Source organism: Zingiber officinale, chromosome 6A (assembly GCF_018446385.1).
Source record: "Zingiber officinale cultivar Zhangliang chromosome 6A, Zo_v1.1, whole genome shotgun sequence".
In the NCBI taxonomy this organism is placed as follows: domain Eukaryota; kingdom Viridiplantae; phylum Streptophyta; class Magnoliopsida; order Zingiberales; family Zingiberaceae; genus Zingiber; species Zingiber officinale.
Genome location: NC_055997.1, coordinates 20,110,598 through 20,133,977, shown reverse-complemented (window position 1 = coordinate 20,133,977; position 23,380 = coordinate 20,110,598). Strand labels below are relative to the sequence as shown.

The window sequence follows — 23,380 nt, the reverse complement described above, 5'->3', positions numbered from 1 at the left end:
TTTGTATGGTAGTATAATTTGTATTTACCTCGGACTAAAATTTTCTTACAGAAAAAGAATTTGCTGGAAAATGGTGGTCCGGGCGCCCGGAAGGGATCCGAGCGCCCGAAATGCAAAATTTTATCTCGACGCAGACATGGAGCGCACTGGTTGGGTGGGCCTACATCACAATCCAGGTGCCCGGAAGGGATCCTGGTGCCTGGAGCTTCCTATATAAGGAGGCCACCACCTAGAGTAAAAGACAACAACTTTTGCAACAACTGCTCTGTTGCGCACTGCTCCTGCGATGCCATGAAGTTTCTCCAACAACCTACGATTTAATCTTTTGTTTCTGTTGTCGGTATTTTTTTAATAATTTCTGTACTCATTTTTGTAATCATTTTTACTAGTTATTAGTGATTGCCTAACGAAAGCACTCGACGAGTGCGGGTCTTGAAGTAGGAGTCGACGAAGGCTCCAAACCAAATAAAATTAGTTATGTTAGTGTTGCCCTTACTTTCCTTATTTCCACTGCATATTCGAATTGATTTTCGAATTCTTAAAGATCGCTATTCATCCCCCCCTAGCGAACTCTACGATCCAACAGCTATATTATCAACAAACCACATTCTCAACAAAATCCCGCACAAGAAAAAAGATAAAATACCATATGAACTATGGAAAGGTCACGAGCCATCGTACAAATACCTGAAAGTGTGGGGGTATTTAGCAAAGGTCGAAGTACCCAAGCCAAAGCAAGTAAAAATCGGATCTAAAACGTTCAATGCGATATTTGTCGGATATGCCCATAACAGTAGTGCATATCATTTCATAGTTCACAAGTTAGACATTCCTGATATTTATGTGGGAACAATCATAGAATCTTGTAATGCGATATTCTTTGAAAACATATTCCCGAATAAGAAGGGAAACATTCAAAGTGATAACAACGGAAGTTCTAATGAAAATGATGTTTCTAAACTTAGTTGTCATAAAAGGCCTATTGACAATCAAAGCGAAGAGCCACGTCGGAGCAAACGGGCTAGAGTTGAGAAATCGTTCGGGCCGGACTTCATGACTTTTATGTCGGAAATGGACCCAAGAACATTAAGCGAAGCTCTCTCTAGTTCCGAAGCCTCATTGTGGAAAGAAGCTGTCAATAATGAAATCGAGTCCATCATGAATAATCATACTTAGGAATTAGCGGACCTTCCTTTTGGTACTAAACCATTAGGTCAAAAGTGGATACAAAAACGCAAATATAAAACTGATGGATCGATTGACAAGTATAAAGTCAGACTTGTAGCCAAAGGATACAAGCAAAAGGAAGGTATTAATTACTTCGATACCTATTCACCGATGACAAGGATTATGTCCATACGAGTGCTGATAGCCATCGCAACACTGTTTAACCTTGAAATATACCAAACAGATGTTAAGACTACATTCTTAAATGGTGAGTTAGAAGAAGAAATCTATATGGAGCAACCCGAGGGGTTCGTAGTTCTATGAAAAGAGGAAAATGTGTGTTGACTTGTTAAGTCATTGTACAAACTTAAACAAGCGCCTAAACAATGACATGAAAAATTTGACAAAACAATGCTGTCAAACGAATTCAAAATAAATGAATGTAATAAATGCATTATGTCAAACACACACCTGAAGGTCATGTAATCATTTGTCTATATGTAGACGACATGCTTATATTGGGACCAAGAATTTTGAAATAAAAGATATGGGTCTAGCAGATGTTATATTGGGAATTAAAATTCTCAGGATATCCGATGGGATAGTTTTAACACAATCCCATTATATAGAGACAGTGTTGAAAAGGTTCAATGTGTGCGATCTCTGTACAGTAAGAACATCTATGGATCTAAATCAACACTTAGGAAAAAACTATGGTGAGCCCATATCGCAATTAAAATATTCTCGGATAATAGGCAGTTTGATATATCTCGTAAACTGCACACGTCTATATATTGCTTGTGTGGTAAACAAGCTGCTTCGAGTTGTCCGTTACCGTGTTAGCTTCAAACACGACCATAGTGAGATCCAATTTCATGTCGTCAGAAGTTACCACCTGGTTCGCAACATCCTTCTGACTTTTGGTTGGTTTCTTCGGGCCTCTGCAATCTTTGGACATGTGTCCTGGTTTTCCGTAGTTGTAGCACGTGCCCTTAAATTTCTTGGCTTGAGCATTCTTTTTGGATTACTTCAGCTTTTTGGCTTAGCTAGGTTGGACATCTCGTCGATTGCCCACTTCGTTCCTCTGGAGTTGGACATCTTTCAATTATCTTCCTCTATTCGTAGCCTCATAATTAGGTCTTCAAGTGACATTTCCTTTTGCTTGTGTTTTAGGTAATTTTTGAAATTCTTCCATAATGAATGGAGTTTCTCGATTACCGCAACTACTTTGAATGACTTGTTCAGCTTCATGCCTTTGGCATCCAAATCATGCAGTATCAGTTGCATGACTTGGACTTGAGACGTCACGCTCTTGGAATTCAGCATCTTGAAATCCAGAAATCGTCCGACGATGAATTTCTTCAATCTAGTGTTTTCGGTTTTGTATTTCTTTTCAAATGATTCCCACAAAGATTTAATCTTTTCCATCGAACAATACACATTATAGAACGTGTTGTCCAATGCGTTGAGAACGTAGTTGCGGCACAGGAAATCTCCATGCGTCCACATATCACATGCAACCTTATTATCGGACTTACCTTCCATAGCAGCCGGTGGGTCTTCATGCAAAAATCATACGAGGTTTAGCGTTGTCAGGTAGAACAACATCTTTTGCTGCCATTGTTTGAAGTCAATTCCATTGAACTTCTCCGACTTTTCTCTGTGTGGAATGGCGGTCAAACCGTCGTTGATCCGAGCCATCAGTTTGTACGATATCGTTTTACGATTGTTGCTTGACTCCAATAGCTTGAACTTATAGTCATTTTATGACTGTTAGCACTGCCAAGGATTGCCGCTGAGAGGATGCAAACTGATATCGTCGAGGCTAATGTTCAACACTATCTCCGTAAAATGATATTGCTCCGCTACAGGTGCTTACGAATAGCAGCAATTCATTTCCCAAGATACACTGACGTTGTCTCGAAATAGCAACACTTCAAATTTCGAGACCGACGAACCTTCTCGTAAGCTTTTTGGACTCCGAATGTAGAAGATGGATGAATGAATTGCTTTTCTAATGTTGTGTGTCTTTTCCAACATCTGGAGGGTTCTATTTATACAGGAGAAGAGGTGATGTACCTTTTGGTGAGGATTCATCTGAGCCGTTTAATACAGAGGGTTGTATCCTTTCAGATAACCCTTGATTTGAGCCTTCAGATCTGAAGGTTGTAACCATTCAGATCGCTTTTTGATCTCAGCCGCTAGATTAACTCATTTAATCTGACACTTCAAATCAAGTCTGGTCGCCAATGGTCAGATTGTGACTCTTCGTGCTCATTTAATCTGACACTTCAAATCAGGTCTGGTCGCCAATGGTCAGATTGCAACACTTCATGATTAGCGCTCCAGATTGTATCACTTATGATCCATCACCCTCTTTTATCCAATGGTTGCCATTTGTCTTGCCCAGTCATATATCTCCTGTGCCACCTAGGCACATGACATGTCATCCGAGTGCCATATCATTATCACCTGGAGCATAAATTTAAGCTCCTCGCGACGATACAAAGTGCAAAGTGTGCCAACAAAGCGCCCATTGCGGGCTCACAGGTGTAAGCACCTGCTCGCCCATGGGAAGAGAGCACCTTGTGTTTTTTGTGTTAACTCCATTAACACAACAATACATATAAGGAAGCAATCTCTCTTGGAAATTTCGGATGTGAAACTATTCCCCATCTTCTTCCTTAATATTATTTTGAGCTTAACTTTAAACAATTAATTTCTCATTCACCTGTAATCGGTTTTGAGCAAATTAATAGTCTAGATTCATCTACGTGAAACATAGATTTCGATTTAGAAGTCAATTCTGGCTTTCATCGATTGATGACATCTTGATTTTTCCTTACAAAATCATATTAGTCGTTTTAAGACCTAATATCCAACAAAATTGTCTAAAAAGGAGACAAACTTTGGAAGAAAATGAGAGTTTTTAGCTTCCAGGTCTAAAAATAACCTAACAAAAATATTGAAAAAAATAATAGATCTTTGAGTTAAGAATGTGGAAAAGATTGTGAATTATCAACTCAAGAATCGTTGATCGTTGCTTTGAGGAAGGTCAAATCTCATAGCGAGCAAGGTCTAGCCTTGTGACCTCGCCACAAGGTCGTGGGATGAGGTCCGACCTCGCGACCTCACTACGAGATCATTGGCGAGGTCATCGCCGAGGCATCCATGAGTCGTTACCTTACCATGACAATGAAGACATCATTGCTTTCCTTTCCCTTTTCATTTACTTTTTAGACTTTGTTTGGTAGTTTTAAATTGGAGAGAAAGGAAAATATTTGGATGAAAAAATGAAAAAAATAGTGTTTGGGAGTTTTTTATATAAAGAAAAAGCAAGTGAGAGAAGGAAAAGTTTTCTCTTTATAATCAGAAGATTTTCCAACCAAAAATGGAAGGAAACGGGAAACTTTTGTTGAAGGAGAAAAAATTACTTTTTATACCAAATATATTCTTCAAAAGTTGATATAAAATAAATTTATCCCCAACCTATCCTATAATTGATAAAATGGGTTTCTCTTCCAAAGAATTCCAACGAACACAAGAGCTTCACAAGTTGAGGAAGATTGAAAAGTGCACATCTTCTACAATAATCAATTAACAAGTAATATTTTCTTTTATTTTTCATTTTATTGATATCATTTACCTCTTTCTCACTACTTCATAGTTATTTGTTGATTTATTTAATTATTTTGTGTTTATTTTTGTTGATGGGCTTTAGTTGTTTTAATATTTTCCTTAATTTTTCATACTTTCTCTTTTTCTCATAATTATTCGTTGATTTATTTAATTATTTTGTGTTTGTTTTGTGCTTATGCTACTTTGATGGAATATAGTAATCATAAATTATTGAAGGTATTCAATTAATTTGAATACTAATGATTGTATTTTAGATGGATATAGAGAAACCAAAGTTGTAAGAGTGATATTTGTCGACAATTAGTTGTCGTTGAAGTTATTTGTTGTGTTATAAGATTAATCATTTTCCAACATATCTCTCGTCTAAATTATATAGATCTATCTATTGGAAATAAGTCAAATTTAAATAAGGTGATTCACATGGGGCCAGAAACATTTGGTCGTTTGTGTGAATTATTACAAACACGTGGTGGTTTAAATTCTACTCGAAGAGTCACGGTAGAAGAACAACTTGTTAAGTTTCTCCATGTATTATCAATTCCGACAAAAAATGGCACAATGACATTCTTTTATCGGTATTCTAGTGAAACTATTAGTAGTCATTTTCATAGAGTTTTGAAATCAATTATAACATTGGAAGATCAATTTCTTCGACAACCTACAGGAGAACAAATTTCTCCCGAAATACTTCACAATGAAAGATTTTATCCATATTTCGACGTGACTTCATTTGCTCAACTAGTTAAAAATTTTAGGCATAATTACCTACAACTATAATATAAACAAACATGTTTATTAGGATTGTGATGGTGCAATTGATGGAGCACATATATCCATGAAAGTATCTAGTAATGATGCAGCAAGATATCGAGGTAGAAAAGAACATCAAACACAAAAGTGCTAGCTGCATGTTCTTTGGGCATGCGATTCACCTACGTTTTACCCAGTTTGAAAGGAACTATATCAGATTTGAGAATCATAAAAAAATGTGCTTAGCAGAGAAGATAAATTAATCATTCCTGAAGATAATATTTAGCTGCATATCAATACTTTAATTAAGAAGTTAATAACTATTTGAACTTTTATAGGGAAATATTATCGTGTTGATATTGGATTCATGTTGAAAATTGGACTTCTTACACCCTATAGAAATGTAAGATACTACTTGAAGCAATACTCAAATCGACAACCACAAAACTATCATGAATTGTTTAAGCTGCACATTCTTTCCTACGTAATGCAATTGAGCGATCATTTGGTGTTCTGAAAAAAAAGATTTCTTATCAGTGGAGATACTCAACCAACTTATAGTCTTGATGTACAATCACAAATAGTTCTTGCTTGTTGCATCTTACATCATTTTTTAATGGAAGTTGATCTTAATGTGGAATATAGTCATGAAGTAGATGAAGAATTGCCACGACAATCTCCACCACAAGAAGATACGATTGAAGTAGTAAGTATTAAAAAAGATTCAACATAAAATGAACACTTAAGAAATCAGATAGTCATTCAAATATGGCAAGATTATGTATTGTAACCTTCTATTTTTTCATATGATATGGACTTCATTTTGTTTAGCATGTTTTGTTTTTTTTAGCTAATGCTATAAAATTTTGATTTTTGTAAGTAAACTTATGAATTATTATTTATTAATATATATTAACGGTAATTCTATTTTGTAACATTTTCTATTTGAATTAATATTTGTTATAATTAGAAAGATTAAAAAAAAATCAACATGACGATAGAAAACATTAAATGGACAGCCCGTATGGATGAAGCATTCATTGAGGCATTATTAAATTAGCACTACCAAGGATTTCGAGTGGATGAGACATTTACGACAACCACTGTATATAATAACATTATCATTGAATTGAAAGAAAATCTCCAAATGGAATTCCCTAAAGTCCATTTGAAGAATGGCATGAAGATACTCAAGGAACATTTCAATGAGTCTTATGATTTTTTTTTAGGAATAGAAAATTAAATGGTTTTTGTTGGAATCCATTCAAAAAACTTGTGTGTCAAACCTGAAGTTTGGGACAATTTATAAAGGTAGGTATTAATTAGAATTTCAATTATTATTTTATTTCATTTATTTTTCATCAATGAGTTAATCACTATTGGAGTTGAAGAAAATCATATTGATGATTGCTACATTTTCCTCACTAAAAATCTAGATAAAATAAGAACTTTTTTGGGTGTCCAGCGGAAAGGCACAAGAATATTTTAGACAAATTGATGTTTAATTCTCATTCTTGAATATTGGCATGCTATGAGTGATGAAAATATTTTTAAAAATAGAAAATTATTTTGAGTGGCCAAGATCTTTCTTTTTATTATCTTTTGTTTTAGGATATATAAATTAAGTGAAAATACACAGATGTACATGTTTGTGTCTGTGCAGAGCATATCTTGTGTCACTTTTAGTGAAGTTAATATCTTGAAATGAATTATGATTTAATGGTTAAGTCTTCATTAAATTACTTTTTTTATATTATTGGGAACTTTGAATTTATAGAAATTATTTAAACTTTCTTACCGGAAAATATATTTATGAATAAGTTTGTAACAATATTTATATTATCCATGTTGCAGCAAATAACTATTCCAAAGGTCAATAGTCGTCCGTAATTTATCTATTTCGTGTTGATCCTGGAACGGATTGACGAAAACGCTAAAGGCGAACTTATTCATCTTTTATCATCATGTTATAGCAAATAACTTTAAAATTTTTCATGATGAATAAACTTATTCTCTAATATATACTGTATCAACCATATAATTAGAGCTTAAAACAAATTAAAAATTATAAAAATCAAATGAATATATTATTAAATATTTTCCTTTCACTTTCCTCCAACTCCCAAACAAAAAAATAATAATTTCCTTTCTTTTCTTTCCTCCACTCCCAAATAAAAAAACACATAATTTCCCTTCCAACTTCCCAACTAAGCCTTATCCTTTGTCTTTCCATTATGCTTTCCTTTCCCTTCTCCTTCACAGATATATTTCCACGGGGATTTTCTTTCCCTTCTTTATCCGCACCTCCGAATAAACAAACGGCGGCTTCACCAAATCGAAAATCCTGCATCCGCCCCGGATTTGCTCTAGGCCTTATGATGCATAAACTTTCTTAAATCTTTGCCCTGGTTCTCCAGTTTTTTGCGAATATATAAAGGCTGCAACTGAAACTATTTGTATAACAGGTTTACATGTTCAAACTTTGGCTGTTGAGAAAAATCAAGAATTCACACATCATGCCTTGTTATCCTTTGGTTACGAACCTAAGACCATTTAGTCATTGCACATCAAATTAACAAACATAAACAAAAAGATAATGAAGTGCATATTCTATAACAGAAGTTAAAGAAGAATTTCCTTTGTTTCAGAAAGGAATTTTATCTAGTGTTACACTTATTCTTCAATCAGTAACTTGATCAATGAATTCCATCAAATTTACTAATCGATGAATTATATCCATATAAATTCAACCAAAACAATGGGGGATCAAAGAATTGAACTGGAATTTTTCCACTTAATTACCTTCATAGCATGTATCCTCCATCGACAGTGATGCACTTCAGCCTCTAGCCGGCTTCTGTAGCAGAGCGGAGAGATACCGTTGTTGTGCCTTCTCCGTGCCGCTGGCTTCGGCCTTCTCCTCGACCGCCCATTTAAGTTTTTTGTACGCCAGCCTCTCTATCAGCCTGGTTACCATGCGCTTCCGCTCGTCGCCGGCGCAGAGGTAGTTGTCGAGCCAGAAGAAGCCCCCTGGTCTGAGGACGCGATCGATATCGAACATCAAGAACTCTAGCGCCTCTGTACGGCTTGCCTGCCCCAGTACTGGAGCTCCGCCCTCGTCCAAGGCATTCATTGTGTGCACCAGGTCGAATACCGAGTCGATGAATGGAAACCTCTGTGAAGGGGAGAGGAGCAGAGGAAAGAGGCCTCGAGCAGCTATGAATTCGTTCATTGGCTTTCCCCCTACTTCGAGGGTCGACGTCACGACGGTGACGTTCCGCTCCGCCATGCGGGCCGCAAAGTTCCCAGCTCCGCCGCCGATATCAAACCCGATCCGGATCCCACCGCGGCCGAGAGCAAGGACATCATCGATCAAGATATCACTTTTCCGCCGGGGTTTGATCCATAATTGCTTGTCGAGGCCATAGATTCCGGCGCCAGGGTTCTTGGTGCCGGGGCTCCAGAGAGACTGAGGAAACGGAAGGCGGGGGGCTGCAACGGTAGCTGTTGAGTGCGAAAGACAGCGTCGGCGAGGGAGGGGCTCGCAGGCCTTGGCGACGAGCTTCTGAGGGAGGAAGGGATCGTCGAGAGGGCAAGGGGCAGCGGGCTCATAGGACATATAGCGGGCGAGGAGATCGGCGGCGGGAGAGCGGGCGCAAGAGTGAGCGACGGAAGACACCATCTCGGTGATGCCGGAACGAGCGTCGCGGCCAAGGGGCAGGGGGTGGCGAGCGAGGAAAAGCTTGAGGTCGGGCGGGAGAGAGGACTTGGCGGGATCGAAGGTGTCGTAGCCAGCTAGCTCGCGTTCGATCTGGTGGAGTCGGCGCTCGGAGGCCTCGATCTCGCGGACGATGAGGGCGACGTTCTCAGAGATGAGGGAGATGTTGCGGGCATGGGCGGCGGCAGAAGAGGAAGAGGGGGAGGAGGTGAACGCGTAGAAAGCGAAGAGGTTAGTGGTGATAACGGAAGAGAGCATGAGGAGGTGGAGGGCGGAGGAACAGAGGGTAGCGCGGCGGAAGCGAGCGGTGCCGTCGCCGATCTGGAGGGAAACAGAGCCCATGGCTGTGTGGCGCACGACAGCGGAGTGAGTGAGGGAGAGCGAGTGAGCACGTGACGCGCCACCCTCTTTCTCTCTCTTTCACGCGCAAAGACACGTGTTTTTGTTTCTACCGCGCGTTTGGGGATGGTGGAGATCGTTGTCGGTTTCGTCAAACTGCCCGCATATGTTAATTATAAGGTAAAAATAAAACTGATAATGCATTACTAGTAAACGTTATTGATCTGTTAATTAAGGACCAAATCCAAATCCTTAATCTCCACGTGGATTGGTTCGTCGGTAGCTCCGGCCAACATGATCGCCGCCGCCGCGGCGGTGGCCATGCCCACTTCCATGGCCTCCACCGCATCTTCTACTGCCGCAGCCACTACCTTTTCCACGACCGTTCTTTGCTCCACTGCCATATTCTCCTCCATGACCACTACCTCCGCCGCTGCCATTCCCTCCACTGCCTCCGCCGCCGCTTTGCCCGCCTCCACCACCACCCCCACCGTTACCTCCGCCACCGCCTCCTCCCCCTCCGCCGCTGCCGCTGCCCCATCCATAGCCGTAACCGCCGTTGCCACCTCCGCCTCCTCCTCCACCATTGATACCACCGGGCGGTGGGCTGACTCGCGCGCCGATGGCAGGGTCCGCGGCTATGGGAAAAGCAGCCGGATAATATCCAAGATGGTCACTTGCGCTCTCCATGGCTGCGGCGGCGGTGGCGTTGTGATTTGGTGGATGAGAATGATGATGGAAAAGAGCAGCTTCTGCAACTGCAAAACACATTAAGCACAGCGCGAGTGTCCTCTGCCAGAGAAGCCCCATTGTCATGCAAGGCATGTATGCTCCTGTCCAATGCTTTCTTATATAGGCTTTTGGCATGGTAAAATTATCAAATATATCCGGATGAAGTTGGAGACATACTGTACAGGCCAAGATACAAGATAATACATGTTACACGTCGAATTTCGACTCTAATATTTGACACCCTATCCCTCAACGAGGAGACAACTTTTGGCAAATTATATAGGCTTATGGGATAGATGTCAAATTATTTATTTTTTAAAAAAAATAATACGACTATAAAAAAAATAGGGTAAAAATTAAAAAAGCACACTCCAAATTAAAAGAAATATCAAATAATCATCCTGGGTTAAATGTAAAAAAAAAAAGATAGACATCTTATTAGTGATTTTATCTGCCTTTATCCAACAATATTGTAATACCTTCTACACATTTAGAAAGTATTTAGGATTTTGAGTTTACATTGCGTAGAAATTATTCAATATGTACTATAATATATTTAGGGAGTGTTGATCCTCCGGTTTATAATCTTTGGTCCCCTCCTTGTCCCTTTCACAATTTATACATCAGATCGCGATTGGAATCCGGTCAAAATTGATTATAATATCTTTTAGGGTCATCTTCCCATCTAGGTTATAGTTTGGGTTGAGGCAGTTGCCCGAAAGCTGCCGATTGTGTGTGGGCCGCCCCCCCTTCTCAACACCATATAGTCCGTCCACCGTCGGTGGCCTCCGATCTTTTGCCTCGACCTAAATTATAACCTGGGTGGGAACGTGAACCCAGGGAGATCACAGTCAATTTTAGCATGATTCTGGCCACGATCTGACTTACAATTTGTGGAAGAAACTAAGATGGGTGCAGGAATTATGGACTAGAGGATCCACTCTCGTATTTAGGGTGAATTTAGAGTTTAAGATTGTAACAACTATGATCCTGTTTGAAAGTGTGAAACTGGAAAGTCGGGAGGTGGCGGCATCACTAACCGGACGTGGACTTCGCTCTGTTCTGCAAAACAGATGATGTGAGTACCGGGCCAGGGAAGGAGTCCCCGACGTTAGCCCTCCGACGCTCAAGTTAGTCACCGAAATGTGAAGAAAGCAAAGCAACAGTAGCAACAGTAGAACTCAAGAATAACGCATACCTCCGTCGGTGATGGACCCCCCCTTTATATAGAGTCCTGGTGGGTAGTGTGCACGCTTCTCGAGGCATGGACATGCTCTTCCATGTGTTCCATGAAAGGACTTTGTCAAGAAAGTACCTTTGACATCATGCCTTAACAGGGCATGCATATCCCTGACGTGACAGTAAAAGCTTCTGTCATACGATCTGCCTGTCGACCATGCATTGTGTCAGCAACACTATCTCCCAAAAGGATGTCGAGAGATATTACAGTGGTCCTGTTACTTGGCCGAGCGGGGCAACTGCTCGACCAGGACTCCTCCACTCTGTCGGCCTCCGTGGTTCTTCTATACAGTGACCATGTAGTAACATATCTTCCCTTGTTCAGACCAACTATGCAATCTCCCTTAGCGTTATGCTACTCCGTATTATGTGTCGATTGTTTTGCGTATCATCCTGAGTCGGAATGAGGGTCGGCTCGGACCCATCTCCTGTCGATCCGGGTATGATTGCCCGACCGACTATTGCAATTGTCCTACGTTCAGCTCTTTGACACTCGGGCGTTGATCACTTGACTTTGACGTCCACTTTGACAATTGACCTTGAGCTAGGTAAGCCTCACTCCATCACCGCATCAAATTATATAATAATTTCTATAACTATTTTAAAATGATTTTAATAAAATTTAAATATTTTTAATTAAGTTGATAAATAGTAGTTTGATATAACAATATTTTAAAATTCTAAATACTAAATCATAAACTCACCCTATAATCTCAAACTCATCATTACTAGATAGTATACATTATAGAGGACAAATCCTCTAGTCCGCAATTTGCGGACCAAGGGATAGTTCACTATTGTAGACCCTTGATTTGGATGGACCCTACCAACTTAAAAGTGAGCTCCATTCAAATCAATAATCCACATACAGTGGACCATCCTCTGATCCGCAAATTGTGGACCAGAGGATCCCTACTATACATTATATTAACTATTGTACAACTTCTGCATAAAATAGAAACTACCGGTAGCCAAACTCATCCCTATACATTATATCAATTATTACACAACTTCTATCTAATATAGTAACTACCGGTAGCTAGCTGCTATAACAAAGTTAAATATTTCCAAAATACATCATTGAAGGGGCACCCTTTTTGAATTTTTGTTGAGGCCCTTTTTTTCATTTTTGACAAAAAAAAAAAATATTAACATGATGCCATTTTTGCTGCAAAAGGTTGGAACCACCAACCTAGCGGCCCCCTCAACCCGGCCCCACAAGTATGAGAGGGAGTAAATCACGGTGAATACGGGCCCAGCTATGACATGCGGAGGATGCCTGGCACTTGAGTAGAGATAGTGGACAGTGGAATAGTTGCTTGTATTGCACTAAATGTAATCCATCTATCCATTCATGGATCATCCATGGCCAGGGTGCGTGCCATGTACAAGATGAGTGGGATCATGGAGCACATGGAGAGGCCCAAGCGTCGCTCATGTGCTCTTCTAACTATTCTCCACCACCTCCCATCACACTTTCTTAGTTGTCCAACACTACAACCATTTGTGGTCGCCACCATGGAGATATACGCATATTGTTCAATAAAATGAAAATATCTTCTAATATTAAACTTGAACAAGTGAAGAATCAATGAATTGTGTATCTAAAGATTCTTGAACCCCCATCCATGCATGCAATCATTAACTGAGTTCAGTGGAACAGACTACTTTTTGCTTGGACATCAAAGGAAATGACCAGGCAGCTTCAAATGAAACAAATTGCGGTTTAAAAATGACAACATTCTATCAATTCAATCAGCTCTAGTGCGAACAAGCTACCGTTAACCTGGATGCCGGCTATCTGAGACTACTCAGAGGAAAGTTCCTCAATGGATTGTCTTTGAGCATTTCTGTTTCCCTGATCAAGAAGAAGACAAGATCAGCCAAACAACCTCAATAAACAGAGTTTGTAAGTTTGCAAACGCATACTTCTTTAAATTTGCAGTAGCTGAGTTTCCGAGTTTGAAGGTGGTAGTCTTCAAATTCTTTGCAGCCTGAACTGAGTTTGAGTTTATCCTGATGCATGCAAAATTTGAGGGAAGATTAATTGTCAAACAGTAATTTGGGTTAGCTAACTTGATTTGTTGTGTGTGCAATAGGTAATATATCACTTTGTGTGAAAAGTTTAAATCAAAAGGCTGAAGTTGCTGTGGACATACTCTGCACATTCTTCATCAACATACACCTTAATCAGTGGAGTTGGTGCTGCTGAACTTGTTCGCTGTCCTTTTTGTGGAACCTGATAGAATGAAACAAAATGATATTCATCGTGCGAAGTAGCAGTTATGGAGTAAGCGAGGGTATCTTTGAAGGCAACTCTCCAACCTTATATGATGTCCATTTGGTAGGCATTGAGGTATTTTCCTTGTTTCGATCGAATCGACTTCCTAGGGAATTCCAAGACTTCTCATTTTTTTTCATGTTTGAGTGTTGATCATTTGTATTGGAATTTTCATCTTGGTACACAGAGAGGGGTCGATTATTACTGATCCTGCAAAAACAGACGCAGAAACGCATCAATGCAACAGTTGATCAATTTAGAGCGCGCTTGAATCCTCTTTGCCAACACAAAGAAACATTGTAATCTTGGATTAAAATCTGATCAGTTCACTCACTTCTGTAGAGGGATCATCCTTTTAGATGAGCTTGGATTTTCTGCAGCTTGTCTTCCTGGTAAATAACAAAAGATTAACCTTTTTGTGTGGCATGAAAATAATAATGAGTTATACTGCTTACTTGAGTCCAGTGCTGTTAAAACAGTCCCAAAGCTTCGAACTGGCAAGGTTTTATCTAGCAACTCTTCCTATACATTTAAACACGGAGCGAATGAATATAGATTCAACACAATCGATCAAATTCATTGAAACTTACTTCCTTGTCGCGCCTCTTTGTAGAACGCACAAGGAATGCCCTGTATGCAGCTTCCAACTTCTCGATTGGTTTTGCCTTCCTATGATAAGAGTAACGACACTAATCAGAAGATTGATAGTACATATAGATAAATGATTGTAGTTCTTTGCATTTATATATGAAATAAGTGCAGTCTTACTTCATCAGTATGAATAACCTAATCTAAAGAAGACTCCACAGAGGTCAGATGAATTTATAATTATGCCAACAGGAAAAGATCAAAGCTTTATATGTGGATCTTAACTCCAAAGAATACCAAACAAGGCACTAGTTGTGGCCAACCAAACGAGCAGAACAGGTAGCTGGCAAACTGGGAATCAACAAACCACTTCATAATCTTGTGTCACTCATTCCAGCAGCAGATAAACAGAGATCCCTCACCTGGCTAATCCAAGATTGTAAATCTCATCAGCCTTCTTGAACTTGTTCTTAGACTCCAGCAGCATGGCATAGGATGAGTAGAAGATCGAATGACTTTGCCCGATTTCATTTGCCTCCAAAAATTGGTATATCACTTCAGCATCAGAACAATTGGCCGCCTTGGGAAACAAACACGATCGATCATATTCATCATTCTAGTAAAAAAAGAAAGAAATGAAAGAATGTCACTCACGTATTCCACCCACACTTTGAGGTACCGCAAATCCTCTTGATAACGTTCGTCATGCCAAAAGGTGCGCACACATTGCTCATACATCACAACTAACCCCGAGCATTCTCCTCCCGTCGGAAATGATTCTTGAACCCATTTTATGCAACTTGATTCCGGTCGTGTAAAATAATTAGACAACCTCAACGCAGACGATTGCACAAAAATTACAGAAATTCTTACTCGAGCCATGGCCGAAGGGGATCCTCTCCATGGTACTCATCAATCGCCTCGATCATCCTCCTGATTCGTATAGAACCAAAAAGAAAATGATGGTGAATCTTTCAGGAGAGGGGATCTGAAAGGGCAAAAAAAAAAAAAAATCCCTTTGAGGCTTTGAAGACAGAAAAATACCTGCGGGTTTGGAGGAGGGAGGCCTTAAGGTCGCGATCGACCTGGGCTTTGAGGGCTCTGTTGAGGAGTTTCGTGTTGCGGCCGCGCTTCAAGGGCCGTACGTTTTCCTTGTGCAACTCCCACTCGAATCCGTCTGTCTTCCCAGCCGCTGCTCCGGCGCCGTCCTCCTCCGGCTCCATAATTCGCTGGAGCAGCAAGAACGCCCCCTCTGGATCTGCCTGAGCCGCTGCCGCCCAAGTCGCCTCCTTCTCCGCCTCCGCCATATCCTCTTGAACGTTGGAGGTGAGTGAAAGAGAGATTTGTTTAAATAAAAACTGCAGGCTCCGCTCTGTTGTTTCGTTGCCGTTGTGATCCCACATGGGAATTCAAATTTTGAACGGGCAGAAACTATCCATAGGGAGCCTTAATTATTTAATTAAAATGGCAACAATTAATGTAGAAAAGGTACACAATAAAGTCAATATATGTGAAATATTTTTTAATATATATATATATATATAGGGAAAAAAATAAAATAATAAATCCTACTCATGTTTTAGAAATCTTAAATATCTTCTAAATTAATCCACTAGTAATTTACATAAATACTAGCAGATAAATACGAAAATGGGGATAAATCTTGATTGTGTAATATTCGAATTATTGTCCAGGAAGTCCATCCAATTATTTATCATGGCACCCTAGCCTCCTATATGTCAGTCTCTAAAATATTTAATCAGATCTTTAGCCTCTCTCTTCTCCTCTAAAGCCGGATCAGGATCCTCTGATCTATTTTTTTTTTAATCAGAGGATGGTCCATAATATATCATAATTTAATTATAATTAATTGTGATTTTTTTTAAATTTATTTTTTCATTTAAGTTATAATTTACATCAGGGTGAACGGTCAAAGGTCACTTGGAAGTCATCTCAACTTAGTGCCCCACAGTCTAGCTACCTGCCCATCGCCGACGACCTCCGGTCGTTCACTCTGAGCTAAACTATAACTTTGACGCGAAAATAAACTTAGAGAGAAATCATAATTAATTATGATCAAATCATGATCACGATCCGACCACAATTATATTATGAACTATCCCCTAATTTAAAAAGTGGATCAAAAAATCCTTGATTCTCTTCTCCACTCCTTGTGTTCTTCTTTATTTCTTCCTCCACCTCGAAATAGAAAAGTTATATTTCAACTTAATTTAATATTCTTCCTCCACCTCGAAATAGAAAAGTTATATTTCAACTTAATTTGATTGATTGAAGGTAAAAAAATTTCAATCAATTGAAGTTATGAGAGGAATGTTGGTATAATATCCCCTTAGTTAAGGTTGACCAGGTTGATTAAGTTTGAATTGGCGTAAGCTTGCGTTTTGATTTTTGAGTTTCGATATTTGACAATATATGGAGATTGCATATGCAATCGTCCGTTTGGGAGATTGTTGATACAATTTCCCTCTGGTCAAAGTTGACCAGTTAGATGTGAAGAAGAGTCAAGTAGGTCAAAGGGTTGACCGGATACTTGACTGGGAAAGTCTTAACTGAATGTTAGGCAGTTGAAAATCCTGGTGAGTGAAGCCATGTGAAAGACCTAGTGAGTGAAGCTAGGCAGTTGGAAAATCCTAATGAGTAAAGCTAGGTGAAAGTCCTGGTGAGTGAAGTCAGGCAGGTGAAAGTCCTGGTGAATGAAGTCAAGCAGGTGAAAGTCCCGGTGAGTGAAGCCGGACAGTGGAAAAATCTTGGTGAGTGAAGCTAGGTGAAAACCCTAGTGAGTGAAGCTAGGTGAAAATCCTAGTGAGTGAAGTCAGGTGAAAACCCTAGTGAGTGAAGCTAGGCAGATGGAAAGATCTGGTGAGTGAAGTCAGGCACGTGGAAATCCAGATGGGTCAAGGGCGATCAGACATCTGGTGGAAGTCCAAGTGAGTCATGGAGGACCTAACACTTGGCACAAGATGGTAAGTCCAAGTGGGGCAAGGTTGACCGGCCACTGGCACGAAGAGAAAAGTTTAAGTAGGTCAAAGTGATTGATCGGAAACTTGGTGAAAGAGTCCTAGCAGGTCAAGATTGACCGGATGCTAGGCATAAGGTTCCAACAGGTCACGGTTGACCGGATGTTGGGTTTGGGGATCTTGGACTTGAGTTTAGTCAAGTCCAAGGATGGTCAATCAATCGACTAATTAATTGAACCAGAGTCCAATCGATCATCCGATCGATTGGGAGTGTGGCGCGAGTGAAGGTTGGCCCAATTGATCGACCGATCGATTGAGAGCAATTGTCGCGAGCACAGAACCTTTCCCAATCGATCAGTCGATCGATTAGGCACCGCCAATCGATCGACTGATCGATTGATAGCTGGTTTTCTCACGCAATTGCGAGGAAGCTTGAATCGATCGGTCGATCAATTCAAGTCTTTGTCCAGAGAGCATAGAGGTGCTCTGAATTGATCAACCGATCAATTCAAGTCTTCTCAATCGATCAACCGATCGATTGAGATTCGACCGTTGCATAGGAAGCGAGCGATAAATGGCTGGGATGGCGCATATCTGACGTGACAATCGATTGGGAGCATGCTCAATCGATTAGAAGCCCTAGGAGCATGAGGTATATAGTCATTGGCGAGCTTCTTCTCCGTATCTCTTCTCCCGATCTACACACGACTTCTCCGACTACAAGCCGCCAGTTCTTAGAAGCTCTTGGAGACAAGTGTTGTTACACTTTTAAGGTTCAAGAGGCATTTACAAGCATCAAGTGAGCAAGAAGAAAAGTTTTTCAGTTGTATTCTTTATATTTTCTTCTTGTGTTGGGTTGTATGCTTAGGTGAGTCTTGTACGAGGTTTTTCCACCTCCGGTAGTTATCGAGAAGGAGTGTTTTCGTTAGTGAAGGGTGTGTTGCGTGCGGATCCTTAGATTTGTCACATCTTCTTGAGGTGGATACCAAATAAATTCTACTTATTAGCGTTGTATTGTGTTTCGTATTCTTTCCGCTACATATCATCATCACAAAGCAAGCAATGAATGTGTGACGCTATTCACCTCCCTCCCTCCTAGCACCAAATGACCTTAACAAGGAAAAGATGATATCGTTCATCATAAATGATTTAATATTGTCAATCCCATGATAAGAAATAGCTAAATCATAAAGTATTTTACCCTATTATAACCACCTTTTACATGGAGTGCTATCAATTGAAGTTATCAAGCTAACAAAATTAATACATTACATAGTAATATTAGTTAAAAATAAAATAAAGTTTTAATCAAAATTATTTAAAGTAATTTAATTAAAATCATTTTTAACAATGATATCTTTAATTAAAACTATTTTTAATTACAATAATTGTAACTCAAACTACTAACTAGTATTAGACAATAATTCGATAAGAAAATTTAAGGATTTTTTTGACAATAATGAAAATAATATAGGGTAAATTACTGAATCACATAGTTTAAGTTTCATATTATTCAAATCACATAAGCAACTTTGAAAATATTCAAATCGGGTATTCGATATTCATTTTGCCCCATAGGTAAATTATTGTAGCAATTGATTAAAAGCTTTTTTTTATAAAAAATGCTTAAAAGTTTTTTTATGATAAAAAATTCGCTACTCTGGAATATCAAATTGACGTTTGAGAATATGGATATAATCAGAAAAACTAGATAAACACATAAAGACATAATTTCATATCATTCTGAGCTCTTTAGGTCCTATGTGTTTATCTAATCCTCTTAATTATATTCATGTCCTAAAAGATTAACTTTATATACTATATCGAGAACAATAATTTTTTTTTATCATAGAAGACTTTTTAATCATTTTTTTTTTAAAAAATAATTGATTGATAGTAATTGATTAAAGTTACTTTTCATGGTCACTAAAATAATCAATTGAAAAATCTGATTTGTGTTTAAAAAATTGCTACTGTCAATATGACATATGAAAAATGATATTTGGGGGCATGAATATAATTAGAAGAACTAGACAAACACATAGGACCTTGTTTTATATTATTCCGAGCTATCTAGGTCCATTAGTTGGTTTTGGCCAAAAGAGGTTGATGGATCTAGAGAGCTCGGAATGACATAAAATCAAATCTTATGTGTTTGTTTAATTCTTCTAATTATATTCATACGTTCAAACATCAATTCGATACACTGTATTAAGAGCAATGATTTTTTTTATCAAAGAAGACTTTTTAATATATTTTTTAAAAGTTTTTAATTGATTGTTATACTGTAACAATAGATTAAAAATCTTTTTTTTTATCGTAAAAACATACCGAATTGATTGCTACATTGCAACAATCGATTCATCAAATGAAAGCGAATGAGCAGAGGCGCAAAATGGATATCTGGTACGTGATTTGAGCATTTTAAAGTTACTTATGCGATTTGGATAATATGAAATTTAAATTACATGGTTCAGTAATTTGTTGAATAATATAAGCTATGACAAAAAGTGATAACACTTATCTCAGTCGGCCAGTATCATCAGCCTCTGGGTTAGATACAGGTAGGAAAATCATGGGGCTTTACCCAACAATAATAGGACATGCAAGAATGAGTAACCCATAGGGGTTTTGAATTCGGGAATCAACCCTAGGCTTATCTACGGTAACACTAGTACTGCATGAACTATCTGCCCTATACTTGGGGAATTTAGGGACATCCACAATGATGAAAGCTTTCAAATAGCTCCTTCAATGTCACATCAGTGTTATTTTAAAAGTAAAAAGTCTCACACATCTATCCACTATTAAAAAAACCTCTCAACCACTCTTCTATGAGTTCTATGTTTGTTTCAAAACACCTCACTCTTTTATTCTTTTTATTTTTAAAACAAAAAAAATCATTTTAATAATTTTTTAACACCTCACTCTTTTTTATTATTATTATTTAAAAAACTAAAATTTAAAAAATCATTTTAATTAAAAAAAGAAGTAACGAGTGGCTCCCTCCTTGTCGAAAATGAAGGAGCTCCTTCCCACTATGTGAGGGAGCTCCCTCACCTATGCCATGTCAACAAAGAGCTTGCTTTAAGGGCATCCACAATGAGAACTCACGTTGCGACATAGAGGGAGCTCCCTTGGGAGGGAGGTCCTTTAATTTTTTAAAGGAGCAACTCCATGTTTACAAAATCGTTCCTTCATTTTTTTTTAATTAAAAATAATTATTTTGTTAATAATTGTTTTAAAAAAAATATGTTGTAGAACAATGTCTAATAAGCCATTGAACAATGATTAATCTTTAGCTATTGTTTACCCGTAAAAAATTAATTTTTAAAATTTTAAAAAATCTATAAATATATCTTCAATCTCTCATTTTTTTTCCATTTATCTTATCATTCTCTTCCCTCTCTACTTTGAGATGGATGAAAATTTTAATACTTTTTTTTTTACAAATCTTTTAAACTTTTCAAATGCAAAAGAAAAATCTATCTTCTCAAAATACTCACATTCCTCTAAATGTTCAGTATTCTCATTTTTTTCTCTCACACATAATACCCTCTAAAATTTTAAAATATTTTATATATTCCGTAATATCTCCAAACTTCCCAAATTCCCAAAGTTCTCAAAAATTTTTGACGAATCAGAGTAATGCTGCCCCAACTCCATTTGGTATGTATCCACCCTAAGATTGGTCATCCATGGGCAGTTAATTTAGGATGCCTTCTCTACCTTATGTATTTTCTCTTCCTTAACCATCAGTCATACTTTCAAATGAATCAAGAAGAGCTACTATTGACACATTTATCAGCGATGATCCTGTCCGAATGCTAAATCAACGGACGCTAGGCACATGGCGCTCCCCGGCTGCTCGACTGGTTGCACGAACCTCCGGCGAACCTGCACAGAAGTCGGGCCGGGAAGGGGTTCCCGGCGTTGACCCTCCGACGCTCAAGTCAGGTAAGCGAGTAGTGAAAAATGTGGCTCCAAAGGTGTTCTCCCGCGTGGCATTGACCCCTCAGAATGGGGGTCCCCTGTTCTAACTGTCGGATCAAGCGACAAAGAACCTCTAATGTCATCATCTATTCTAACGACTTAGTTGCCACCACACTCATCACAAGAAGAGCATGAAGTTGAACTAGAGAAAGTTGATTCAAAACGAAAATTTTGGTCTCTCAATGAAGACGTGATCCTTGCAAAGTCATGGGCAACTATCAATACCGATGCAATCATTGGTGATGATGATCAAACTTTTTGGAAACATATGGCTAATTACTACAATAAGGATCGACCCACTAGAAATATGACTAGAGCTATTAGCGACTAAAATCACATTACTATAAATTTGTGCCAATGGTAAATGAAATTTTTTGTAACCTATAATAATTTTTATACTCATCATTAAATTGGTCGGAGTGACGAAAATGTATTTGAGAATGCAGTGAATATGTGAAAAACCTATTGGATCGAAAAGAATTTAGATATCTCCATAATAATATGATACTGTCCACTTTAGGCCTAAGCCCTCATGATTTTGCTCTTAGGTTCTACCCAAAAAGCCTCATACCAATGGAGATATCTTTCTATTATAAACTCATGATCTTTCCCATGTGTTTTTAATGTGTGACTATGTTTGCAACCTTGAAACCCCAACAAAACCAACAACATTACTAAGCATTTCAAGTATATGCATATGTGGAGAGTGTAAGTTCCCCAGGAGAGTTTTGATGTGATCAACCGGGTTAAGTTAGGGACTTAAGAATATAAGAAGTTGAGCGGAAGACGCAACTAGCGAGAAAGATACATAAGAAGCCAGTCGACGAGCTTGGTGCATTCAAGGGACGAGATGCTGAGGAAGAGTACACCGGCGGACAGGAATGATGTGTGCGAAGCTTCAGAGGGATGAGAAGCCGGAGCAGAAAATTGCTCGAGGAGAAGGCTAGAGTTGGGTTCAGGTGAGATCAACTCTGAATGCCCGGAGAATCACCCAAGCGACCGAAGCAGCAATAAGACAAGTCAACTTCAGTTGACTTTATAGGACTATAAATACATTAGGGATGAATAGTATTTGTTGAAAATCGAGAGATAAAACGAGTTACGCAATGGAATAAAGAAAATAAAAAATAACGCTGACACAGATAATTTTACTTGGTTTTGAGTCTATGATGACTCCTATTCTAAGGTCCACGATCGTCGATCATTTTCATTAGGCAATCACTATCAGTTTGTAAATGGATTACAAAGATTGAGTATAAGAATTGAAAATAAAACTGTTACTGACAAATAGAAAGGAAACAGAAGAAGTCTTCATTTTTCGAACTTCGGAACAGCCTTTTAGTGTTGTTGAAGCACTTTCGAAGCAGCACGCAAGAATGAAAGTTACAAAAAGTGTTGTCTTGAAGCTGTTGGTCGAAGGCCCTTATACAGGCCCATTTTGGGTGTCTGGAACCCCTACGGGTGCCTGGACCGTTGATGTGAGTTCGCCCAGTCGTTGCGCTTCAACTCAATTTCGAGATAACTTTTCTGGTCCGAGCGCCTGGACCAGCTCCGGGCGCTCGGATCGCTCGGGTGCCTGACAGGCCGCCTGAGTGAAGCTAGTCCAGGCACCTAGAGTCTGGGTGCCCGGATCCCTTTTGGGCACCCGGACACCCTTTTTTCAGCACTTCTTCCTTACAAAAAAGGGTTAGTCTAGGTAATAAAAAATAAGTTTATCCTACAAAACAAAGTTAACACAATACAACAGAATGGTAGTAGTAATTAGATCATATCTCTCTGAGACCAGGATATAGTCAAGGTCTCAACTTAGGTTTTCAAATAGACATAAATTGGATCGATGCTTACAGTTCCCTCAATCGGGAATGCATCCTCACTGAATCTCTCCTCCCATTGCTTACCTCCACTTACCAACTACAATCACTTGACTTGTTTTTTACTCACCGGGTCTTCCCACCA

At 38.9% G+C, this 23,380-nt stretch overlaps 3 protein-coding genes across 5 annotated transcripts; all 3 read right to left on the bottom strand.

Annotated features, from left to right (window-relative positions):
• Positions 1-7,621: 7,621 nt before the first annotated feature.
• LOC121996054 (probable methyltransferase At1g29790) lies at positions 7,622-9,764 on the bottom strand. Of its 3 annotated transcripts, none has more exons than XM_042549865.1 (2): positions 8,359-9,764; positions 7,622-8,099 (listed from the first exon to the last, which is right to left on the bottom strand). In XM_042549865.1, exon 1 carries the CDS (start codon positions 9,614-9,616, stop codon positions 8,396-8,398), a length of 1,221 nt encoding a protein of 406 aa, XP_042405799.1. In that variant the 5' UTR covers positions 9,617-9,764; the 3' UTR covers positions 7,622-8,099; positions 8,359-8,395. The 3 variants fall into 3 exon arrangements, with proteins under 3 accessions (XP_042405799.1, XP_042405800.1, XP_042405801.1); XM_042549866.1 differs by having other exon boundaries at positions 7,622-8,042; XM_042549867.1 differs by having other exon boundaries at positions 7,622-8,006.
• Positions 9,765-9,865: 101 nt separating this feature from the next.
• On the bottom strand, positions 9,866-10,423 carry LOC121994669 (putative glycine-rich cell wall structural protein 1). Its single transcript, XM_042548625.1, has one exon. It carries the CDS (start codon positions 10,421-10,423, stop codon positions 9,866-9,868), a length of 558 nt encoding a protein of 185 aa, XP_042404559.1.
• Positions 10,424-13,180: 2,757 nt separating this feature from the next.
• Positions 13,181-15,801, bottom strand: LOC121996053 (mitotic spindle checkpoint protein BUBR1-like). The gene is made up of 11 exons (XM_042549864.1): positions 15,498-15,801; positions 15,327-15,386; positions 15,108-15,252; positions 14,876-15,033; positions 14,456-14,534; positions 14,321-14,387; positions 14,200-14,254; positions 13,910-14,075; positions 13,744-13,823; positions 13,514-13,600; positions 13,181-13,442 (listed from the first exon to the last, which is right to left on the bottom strand). The coding sequence occupies exons 1-11, from the start codon at positions 15,758-15,760 to the stop codon at positions 13,382-13,384; spliced, it is 1,221 nt and encodes a 406-aa protein (XP_042405798.1). The 5' UTR covers positions 15,761-15,801; the 3' UTR covers positions 13,181-13,381.
• Between the last annotated feature and the right edge of the window lie 7,579 nt (positions 15,802-23,380).